The sequence below is a fragment of the Hyaena hyaena genome, unplaced genomic scaffold, assembly GCF_003009895.1.
Source record: "Hyaena hyaena isolate Hyena2069 unplaced genomic scaffold, ASM300989v1 scaffold_228, whole genome shotgun sequence".
Classification (NCBI taxonomy): domain Eukaryota; kingdom Metazoa; phylum Chordata; class Mammalia; order Carnivora; family Hyaenidae; genus Hyaena; species Hyaena hyaena.
In genome coordinates, this window is record NW_024080860.1 from 2074837 (window position 1) to 2085787 (window position 10951).

Genomic DNA, 10951 nt, shown 5'->3' on the forward strand with positions numbered 1-10951 from the left:
AAGCCATATGTGTTTTGACCCTGTTTTCCTTTGTTCCTGACTGGAAAGCAAGTACCCACAGACAGACCAGCCATGTCAAAGATGTCAGGACAGGAAGGGAGAAGGGATCAAGTTTCTATTGCAAGTAGCCAGATACAATTTCTGGCACAAGCTTCTCAATGCTTTTAGAAAAATTCCCAGTCTTACAAGATCTCTCCAACGGCATACCCTACCATTCTCTCTTAGTCTTCCTGCACCAGCCTCATAGACCCTCTGGGCTGTTTTTGGTACATGCCAAGTTCATTGCTGCCTCAACGTCTTTGCCCTTGCTCTTTGGCTGACATGCTCTTCCCGGAGATCTTGAGATCTCTCACATGGCTTCCTTGAGCCCCTCCCCTCCTCCCTCACTCAGCGTTCTGCGTTAATGTCAGCTCTGGACCAAGAACTTGCCTTGACTATTCCATCCAAAATTGGTTCCTTCATACTCCTTAACTCTTTAGTAATTTATCTTTTTTTTCATAGCACTTACCACTAACTAAAATTGTCTCTGCCTGAGAATATGGTACTTATCTTCTCACTTATTTAATGTCCATCTATTCCACCGGAATGAAAGCTTCAAGGGGTACAGGTATATCCCCAATTCCTGGAAGAGTGCGTGGTATGAAGTAGGCATTCAAAAGGTATTCGTTAAATCAATCCATCAATTCATGACATCCTGCAATTGAGATGCACTCTACCTTACACTTCACTCAGCAGTTCTTTGTAATAAAAAGACCATGTACTATCCTACTAAAAGCTAAAGAGGTGGTGTTGGGTTTACTTTTGGTATTTTTGTCAAGCCAGCACTTTTTCGGGCTAGCAAATCTTGAATCGGCACTCTGGACACATAGACATTTTCATGGCCTCACCTGAAATTCTGGATCGGCTCCGCAATTTAAGTCTGACCTAATGACTGAATTTTGCAGTAGCGCGTCCAGACATCTGCACGGACACTGAACAACGCCGGCCATTGTCCTTTTGCTTTCTCCCAGATCACCCAAAGGACGGTGAGTTGGTGAATCCATTCAGAAACCAAAGACTCCGTTTTTTCCCTCGGACTTTCCCTAGACTGGGCCAGGGCCGTGATCACAATGTGGACAGTATCATGCCAGAATGATAAAGGCGTCAGGAGGCCTGGTCCTACCCAACACCAGTTCACCAGTTACATGGCCAGTCTGGGTTCGCGGGGTCCCAGAGAGGAACACCCATCGGGGCCCCTGAAACCAGCCGCCTCCCTATAAAGAGAGCGACGGGACGTGAGAGCTCTGCGGTCCTCCCGGCTTAGAAGGGAATCTGGATCCAAGTTTTTTGTTTCCCTTCCATCCTCCGCGTAGCCTTGCATGCCCACTAGCAGCACAGAGCGAGGCCTGTGGCGCAAGCCTTTCAACCAGCCCTTCCGCGCGCCCGGCGGCTAGCGCCGCGGACACGCCCACTCCCGTCGGCCCCCGCGGGCCGCTCCCGTCGCCGTGGAAACGAAGGCAGCCAATCGGCGCGGCGGCTTCCGCTCCTCCGCGCAGCCGAGGACTCCGACCGACCGCGATGCTGAAGGCCAAGATCCTGTTCGTGGGGCCCTGCGAGGTGAGGCCAGGCCGGCGGGGGCGGCGGGCGGGGCCCCGGCGGGCGCGGTGACGACCCCGGGCAGTGCCTGGCGCCGGGAGCCCCCCAGGAGGCGGGATCCCTGTCGCACCGCGCCCACCCGGTATGCGCCGCTGGCCTCAGTGGGAGCTCGGCGTCCCCAGACATTGACCCCGTTTTCGTGAGGCCTGAAAGTCGTGAGTAGCATTTTGGAAGCGGAGTCTAGGTCCCACGACTGTCCTTTGCCAGTGAGATTGGCCCTAAGGAACATGCCTGTGGGACAAGAAACGTAGAGAGAGGAAAGTCTGTTACATGGTCTTTGAACCGTTCGCTCATAGTGTGTGTATGGTAGTGGTAGTAGGAATTAAATCTACGTTTGGACGTCAAACACAGGAATAAGATTCCCTTGAACTAAAGCTAAATGTGGAAAACAACAACAACGTGGAAATAGTGAATATTCACCATCTCCTGCACGCATCACAATTGGCCAGTCCTGTCCCACTGTTTTGATTCAGTGGGTGTGGGAGGGGTCTCAGAATCTGCCTTTTACTGACACTGTTCGTCCAGGGACTCCACGTTGAAAATCACTGTAGTATGTGCGTATTCGGAGAGATGTTATTCATCTTGAGACAAGGAAAGTCACCTCAAGCACAACACAAAAATGAGGAAGCCTTAAAAGAAATGACAACGAAGTTAACCCTGGGGAGAGTATCTGCAAAATACATTACAAAGAAAGAATAGGTAGAAAGCAGAGGGAAGTTTCCAAATCAGTAACGAGAACTCAATAGAAAATCGAGCAAAGTCTGTGCACACAAGTACAGCTGGCCAATAAGTATAAGAGCTATTCAGCCTCACGGTCAACAAGAGCACAAATTAAAACAAGAAGATGACTCTAATTTGCCCCCCGTTGGTGCGGAATAAAAAAGGTTAGAACACTGGTAACATGAAGCATGAGGATGCTTGTAGGGAAATGAGTACTTTAGGATTCCGTTGACGGGGCCTTGATAACAGCTTTTTTGGCAATCCAATTATTAAACCTTAAAATGTGCTTAGCTTGCAGGGCACCTGAGTGGCTCAGTTGGTTAAGTGTTCGACTTTGGCTCAGGTCATGAACTCCTGGTTCACGGGTTCGAGCCCCACATGGGGGCTCTGTGCTGTCAGCTGAAGCTTGGAGCCTTCTTCAGATTCTGTCTCCCTCCCTCTCTGCCTCTCCCCAGCTTGCACTCTGTCTCTCTCTCAAAAACAAACACATTTAAAATAAATGTGCATAAGGGGTGCCTGAGTGGCTCAATCGGCTAAGTGTCCAACTTCTGCTCAGGTCATGATCTCACGATTCGTGGGTTCGAGCCCCGCATTGGGCTCTGCGCTGACAGCTAGCTCAGAGCCTAGAGCCTGTTTTGGATTCTGTGTCTCCCTCTCTCTCTGACCCTCCCCCGCTCATGCTGTCTCTCTCTCTCAGAAATAAATGAAACATTAAAAAATTTTTTTAATAAAAAATAAAAACAAATGTGCATAGTTATTAGTGCAGCAATTACATTTCTCAAAACCTACAGTAGCTATGTTCCCTTCCCCTGTCTACCTACTTATGTTCCCCAGAGGCCATGTACGGTATTGAACAGTTGGAAACACCCTAGGTGCCTATTTAGTTCTAAATAAACTAAGGGACTTCTTACTGGGGAAGACTCCAGCAGTTAAAAGGAGGCAAATCTGTGTGGAGTGACATAGAGAAGTCACCAAGACATAAGCTAGTGAGTGAAATAGACAAGTAATCACAATATGCACAGAATTATGAAAAGTAAACCAAGCATATATATCTTCTATTTTTTTTTAATTGGAAATTCTCAAATATATACAAAGGGAGAAAAAACAATGAGCTCCTGGTACTCATCACCCAGCTTCAACCACAAAGTATATATCCACATAGGCACATCCCTCTCTACCCCAATACTCTGCAGATTTGCGAACCTTTCTAGTCCTTTAACATGCTGCGCCCATTCCTGCTTGGTGTCATCCATCTAGTTATTTTCTCTCCTTGGAAGCCTCGGTTGACTGCTTGTCATTCAAATCTCAGTTTAAACTTTCCCCATTCAGGACCGCCTGGGTGGGCTAAGCCTCTGACTTCAGCTCAGGTTATGATCTCACAGTTCATGGGTCTGAGCCCGCGTCAGGCTCTGTGCTGACAGCTCAGAGCCTGGAGCCTGCTTTGGATTCTGTGTCTCTCTCTGCCCCTGCCCCGCTCATACTCTGTCTCTCTCTTTCAAAAATAAATGAACATTTTAAAAAATAATAAATAAAAAAGTAAACTTCACCCATTCCAGCCTTCCTTGACCACCCAGTTCAAAGTCCCCATGGCATTATCCTGTTTGATTTTTAATTTTTTTTCAAAGCTTATCTCTTTTGAGAGAGTGAGTGGGGAGGGTCGGGTGGGGGGGGGAATGAGAGAGAATCCTATGCAGGCTGCCGTCATGGAGCCTGATGTGGGGCTCAAACCCACAAACCCTGAGATCATGCCCTGAACTGAAACCAAGAGTCAGGGACGTAACTGACTGAGCCACTCAGGCACCCCTATCCTGTTTGATTTTTATCATAGTCCTTAGGACTACTTTATCGTATGTGTTCAACAGCACCTGGCAAGGTAGACACTTAATCCCTTAAGTACTTCACAGGCAGCTTCTTCATTTTCCCAGAAGAACCCTTCCCCTCAATCAATTGGTTTTGCCTGACATATATGTTTAAACTTTAAGGGCATAGATGAAATATATCAATACACTTTTAGAATGTTTTATGTATACATTTAAAGGAACATTAAGATATATATTAATTTGGAAATGCTGTTTTATTCCATAGTTGCATTTCATGATAGTTTTTTTTTTTTGTTTTTTTAGTTTTATGTATCCATTTTGAGAGAGAGGGAGAGAGCATTCACCATGTGCAGAGGAGGGGCAGAGAGAGAGAGAAAATCCCAAGCGCAGAGCCCCACTTGGGGCTTGAACTCATGAACCATGAGATAGACCTGAGCGAAAACCAAGAGTTGGATGCTTCACCAACTGAGCCATCCAGGTGCCCCTCATGACACAGTTTTAAAATTCAAGTCACCCCCCCCCAAAAAAATTCAAGCCCCTCTCCTGCACCTTTGACACCCAAGTTAAGTTTATGACTAGAGCCACTTTTAAACGACAATGACAAAGCACATTATCTGAGTAGTTTAGGACATAAGTACTTTTGAATCTGAGTAGGACCCTGTTCCTGGAAATGTATTCTAGCTGGAAGAACCATTCCTATAATATCAGGCCATTTGCTTAATGGTAGACATTATCTACCATCTATAAGTGTTTATCCTATAAATATTCATGATCTCCCCAAACATGACCACTCAACCATGTTATTTTTAAGTGACATTTAATTTGTGAGGCCATAGGCTCGGGAAAAATTCTTAGCACAGTATTAAGCCCCCCACTCTCTGATTCTTTCAAGTGACCTCTACAAGCCCCCAAAACCGGTATTGATCGAAAGTGTTCTAGTTAAGCAGTTGTTCAAAATCAAACACTCGAGAGAGAGCAGGGCATAATTTCAGAGATTTTTACAAGGACTCAAGTGTAAGAGATTCCCTTCTGGCGAATAATTTGGGGGAAGAAAAATCCCTTATCTTATATCTAAGCATATACAATATTTGTCAAATGAATGGCACAAATGTACCAAAAATACCTGAAAAGAGATCATAGTCATTACCTTTGGGGAGGGAATAGAGGGGACAGACAGATGGGTATTTGGGGTGGAGGGCCCAGGAGGGCTGTTTTGTTACTGGGAATGTGTAGGACTCGTATTATCTAGAAGGAGAAGCGGCCCTGTGTGAGAGTGTGGCAGGGCCAGCCACTGGGACGCAGCTCTGACTTTGAACTTCTCTGTGACCTTGAGGAACTTCCTTCCCCTTTCTGGCTTCGTATCTGTGGCAGACTGGTTTCTTGAAGTGGAGAGGAGCGTGGCAGGAGAGAGACTCACACTAACAGCTCCTCTCTGTTCTCAGACAAGTTAACGGAGAGCCAGCCAGGGAAATCAGTGTGGGTAAGGTCACCCGGTGGCAGAGAGAGCATGAGGACCCCAGGTCCCGGACCAGGCCACACCCACCACATACAGAAAGGCAATGAGGTCCTCCCAGCCAGAGAGAGCCTTCTTGGTGATGCCATTGCAGCCATCACACTGGGCCCCAAGCCAGCTATTGGAGGGCCCACTCAGGGTTCACTTCTCTGCTCTGCAGCGGGGCCCTTTTCTTATCTTCATTTCCACAGAGTGGAAAAACCGTTTTGGCCAACTTCCTGACAGAATCATCTGACATCACTGAATACAACCCGACCCAAGGAGTAAGGTGAGCCCTGACAAATCTGTCTCCCCGAGATCGCCGCCCCCCATGCTTAATGGTGGCAATGCCATGAGTATAACATGTCCGAAGGAGAGGTGCTGCTTTTGTTTTATTAGGATCCTGGAATTTGAGAACCCACATGTTACCAGCAACAACAAAGGCACGGCGTGTGAATTTGAGCTATGGGATTGTGGCGGTGACCCCAAGTATGTACGTTTCCTTTCAAGAGGGTTTGCTTCATCAAATGACTCTAAACCCCAGCTGCCCACCAAGCACCTTGGACCAGGGCCCAGCACACTTCCTAGAATGTATTAGGGGCTTGATCAATTATTTGAAAACTTTAAGGATTGGGTTATGACACAATGAGAGTTCATCTGTCAATTAACACTAAGACATTTTTATACATTTTTTTAATGTTTATTTCTAAGAGACAGAGTGTGAGCAGGGGAGGGGCAGAGAGAGGGGGAGACACGGAATCCGAAGCAGGCTCCAGGCTCTTAGCTGTCAGCATAGGGCCCGACATGGGGCTTGAACTCCTGAATTGCGAGATCATGATATGAGCCGCAGTCAGGCGCTAACCTGACTGAGCCACCCGGGCACCCCAAGATGTTATTTTTAAAGTCCAACAGTTGGAAGCCAGAAGCACCTAACATCTACTCTGAATCCCTTGCAGGTTCGAGTCTTGCTGGCCAGCCCTGATGAAGGACTCGCACGGAGTGGTGATCGTCTTCAATGCCGACACACCGAGCCACCTGAAGGAAATCGACATGTGGCACTCCTGCTTCGTCCAGCAGCAGCTCCTGCAGGATGCTCAGTGTCTGTTAATCGCGCACCACAAACCCGGCTCCGGAAGTGATAAAGGGAGCCTGTCTCTGTGTAAGCACACCGGAATTCTCCTTCCCACTCTTGTCTTGAACATTCTGATCATTTGAAACCAGCTGCTGCGTACAATTATTTGGCACCTACGGTGTCCTAGGCATTAGTTTTTCCTGCCATGTAAACTAGAATCACCTGGTCGGAAGACCTGTCTGCTGTAGCATCCAGGCCAGGAAAGAGACACTTTAAAAGCAGGCAGACACCAAGAGGGGAAGAAACCTGGTTTTAGCCACTCCTCAGTACTATTACGGACATTCTTTCTTTTTTTTTTTTTAATTTTATTTAGAGACAGAGAAAGACAGAGCATGAGCAGGGGAGGGGCAGAGAGAGGGGGAAACACAGAATCCAAAGCAGGCTCCAGGCTCTGATCTGTCAGCACAGAGCCTGACGCGGGGCCCAAACTCACATGAGATCATGACCTGAGCCGAAGTCAGACACTCAACCGACTGAGCCCCCCAGGTGTCCCAGGGACCTTCTTTTCTGACTGGTCTTTTTTCCAGAAAAACTCCTATTAGTATGTAACACACACTGCCACAGAGGTGACAAAGTGCTCATGGAAAATGACTCACGATGTTCAGAAATCTCTTCCTTTCTGGTGTAAGAACAAAGAGGACCTGGAAGTGGCCGGTGGAGCTGTTAGTCTATGGCCAGGTGGCAGTGTGGTGGCACTATTTATTGAGCATCCATTGTATGCCAAGCACTATGCTGAGTGCATCAGCAGAAGCCCGTGGTTGAACCTGCATCTGTTAAATCATGTCAGGAAAGACACAACTTTATTTTTGGACCCTAGAAAACTAAACCAATTGGCTTCTGTAAGACTCGGCTCAGCAGGAGCTAGAAATGGCACCTGGTTAAAAGCTCATGCCTCATTATGTTGTTTCCCTTTTTAAGCACCCCCCTTGAACAAGCTGAAGCTGTTGCACTCGAATCTTGAGGACGACCCCGAAGAGATCAGGATGGAGTTCATAAAGTACTTAAAAAGCGTCATCAACTCAGTGTCTGAAAGCCGAGACCGGGAAGAAATGTCGATTATCACCTGACCAGCCTTCATCCGGACTCTTCCACATCATGGAGGGGGTGAGGTCATTTCCCAGGCAGATCTCAAACCTTGTCCAACTGCTGATGCATCCTCCCCATGGCCTTGGAAGAGATTTTCCTTGTCTGCTCTGCGGTACCGTCAGCCAGGGAGTTGACTCCTACCGTTTGTTCTCTGTCCTTCGTTCCGTTGAGAAAATGCTGTTACTGAGTTCTGATTCCTTTGCCCCAGACCTCTCCCAGAGCTGGAAAACTGAGGTGTTTTTCTTTCCTCTTCATAGACATCAAGTTATGAAAATTGTGGAATTGTAAACTGTCCGAACCAAATGATACAATCCTTAATTCACTCAACAAATACTGATGTGTCCTGTTACGCTGTTCTAGCCACCGACTATGGACAGCAGGAGTGAAACGTACAAATCTCCGAACTCACAGAGCTGCCCTTCCGCTCCTCTAGATCATAGTGCGGTTGAGTTCCAAAATTAAGTTTTACACCTTAGATACGGGGGCAAGTTATAGATTCTGCATTTTCTGTAATTGGTCTAAATCCCATGCTCCCATCCTCCTAGATAATGGGGACACCTGGACCACACGTGAGGCCAAATAAAGGTACACTTTATCCTCATTCCTGGGTTCTACATTCGCAAACTTGCCTACCGGCTGAAACGTACTTGTAACCCCCAGACCAGCCCTCAAAGTGCTTTCACTGATACTCAGAGTGGCAAAAAATGTGAACCCCCAGATACACGCATTTCCAGCTGAGGCTGAGCAAGGCCACACTCTGCCTTCTTGTTCCAGCTGTCATACGATAAACAAATGTGCCTGTCACAGCCTGTTTAGCACCGTGACACATTTTTGTGCTATTCGTTAGTGGTTTCGCTGTTTAAAATGACCCCAAATGTGGTGCGGAAGTACTGGCTAGTGTTCCTAAGCACAGAAAGGATGTGACATGCCTTACGGAGAAAAACAAGTGCTTTAGATAAGCCTCATCCCAGCATGAGTGCTGGCTGTAAGTTCGATGTGGATGAATCAACAACATATATTAAATATGGTGTCTTTAAACAGAAGCGTCCACGGGCACCTAGATGGCTGAGTTGGTTGAGTGTCCAACTCTTGATTTCCACGCAGTCATGATTGCAGAGTGGTGGGATCAAGCCCCACATCGGGCTCCACGATGAGATTCTCTGTCTCTCCGCCCCTCCCTCCCTACTCACATGCTCTCACACTCTCTTTCTCTCTAAAATAAAAAAATAAATAGGTTTGCCTGGGTGGCTCAGTCAGCTAAGGGCCTGACTTCAGCTCAGGCCATGATCTCAATGCTTATGAGTTCAAGCCCCGCATTGGGCTCTGTGCTGACAGTGTGGAGCCCGCTTCAGTTCTTATCTCCCTCTCTCTCTACCCCTCCACAGCTCATGCTTTCTGTCTCAAAAATAAATAAAAACTTTGGGCGCCTGTCTGGCTCAGTCGGTTAAGAGTCCAACTTCGGCTCAGGTCATGATCTTGCAGTCCGTGGGTTCGAGCCCCGCATCGGGCTCGGTCCTGACAGCTCAGAGCCTGGAGCCTGCTTCAGATTCTGTGTCTCCCTCTCTCTCTGCCCCTCCCCTGCTTGCTCTCTGTCTCTGTCTCTCAAAATAAAGACATAAAAAAATTTTTTTAATTAAAAAAATAAAAACATCAAAAAAAAAAAACCTTTTAAATAAAAAATAAAGTTAAAAAATGTAAACGGAGTGCCTGGGTGGCTCAGTCAGTTGAGCATCCAACTTCAGCTCAGGTCATGATCTCATGGTTCGTGGGTTTGAGCCCTGCGTCAGGCTGTGTGCTGACAGCCAGCTCAGAGCCTGGAGCCTGCTTCAGATTCTGTGTCTCCCTCTCTCTCTGACCCTCGCCTGCTCACGCTGTGTCTCTCTCTCTCAGAAATAAATAAAACATTAAAAAAAATTTTTTTAATGTAAACAGATGAGTTAAAAAAGATACTCATTAAAAAAGATACTCATAAAAAAAGATCTGCTTGTACACTTAAGAAAATTATGCTGAATTGGGGCACCAATGGCCCAACTGGTTAAGTTGGATGGCTCACTGGTTAAGCGTCCAGCTCCGGCTCAGGTCATGATCTCACAGTTCTATGGGTTCAAGACCCACGTCAGACTCTGTGCTAACAGCTCAGAGCCTGGAGCCTGCTTTGGATTCTGTGTCTCCCTTTCTATTTGCCCCTCCCCTGCTTGCACTCTGTCTTTCTCTCTCTCTCAAAAATAAATAAACATTAAAAAAAATTTTAAGAAAATTATGCTGAAATATGTCTTCTATGTCTAGGTCTTGACTTTAGCTTTCCCCACCTGATGGTTGAGAATATCTTAGCTTTGGCTGATACCTTCTCAACAAATGTATTCTTTCCTCAAGCAACAAGTGACGACTCCCTGTTTTAAAAACCAGCCCAAAGACATTAAATTAGTGAGGAGGGAGGAAACTGTTTTTGAAATAGTAACAGGTTACATATTTTTGATGTGACTTCAAAACTGCTTTATCAGTTAAATAATTCTCTACATTTATGATACTGGCCATTCTTCCTACCAGTTAAAAGCCAATGGAAATGTTGTGTCTGCCAAGTATTCCCACTTCAAAAGGAAAGTTCTCAGTGCTTTGATGTGAGCAACACCTCATCTGTCTTCCTGCACTCTACGGTTCATTCCTATCTAGGCTTTCTGATAGCTTTAAAAATATGCCTCCTTTCTTGAAAGCCTCAGTACAGATTCACCCCCAAAGGCTCAGGTCTTTGGATGGGAGCAGAATTCTAGCTCTTAGACATTCAAAGTGCAAAATAAAAACAACTCACTTAGGGGCTCCTGGGTGGCTTAGTCGGTTAAGCGTCAGACTTTTGCTTAGGTCATGATCTCGCGGTTCGTGGGTTCGAGCCCTGCGTTGGGCTCTGTGCTGACTGCCAGCTCAAAGCCTGGAGCCTGTTTCAGTCTGTGACTCCCTCTCTCTCTGACCCTCCCCTGCTCACGCTGTCTCTCTCTCTCTCTCTCCTAGAAGTAAATAAAACATTAAAAAAAATAACTCACTTACTTTGCATTATTGTCTAACTGGAGTTTT

The 10951-nt window shown here is 46.6% G+C and overlaps 1 protein-coding gene across 1 annotated transcript; it reads left to right on the top strand.

The window, feature by feature from the left end:
• Positions 1-1462: 1462 nt before the first annotated feature.
• On the top strand, positions 1463-8486 carry IFT22 (intraflagellar transport 22). Its single transcript, XM_039243472.1, has 5 exons — positions 1463-1596; positions 5880-5956; positions 6067-6156; positions 6624-6826; positions 7718-8486. The coding sequence occupies exons 1-5, from the start codon at positions 1558-1560 to the stop codon at positions 7864-7866; spliced, it is 558 nt and encodes a 185-aa protein (XP_039099403.1). The 5' UTR covers positions 1463-1557; the 3' UTR covers positions 7867-8486.
• The last annotated feature ends 2465 nt before the right edge of the window (positions 8487-10951 follow it).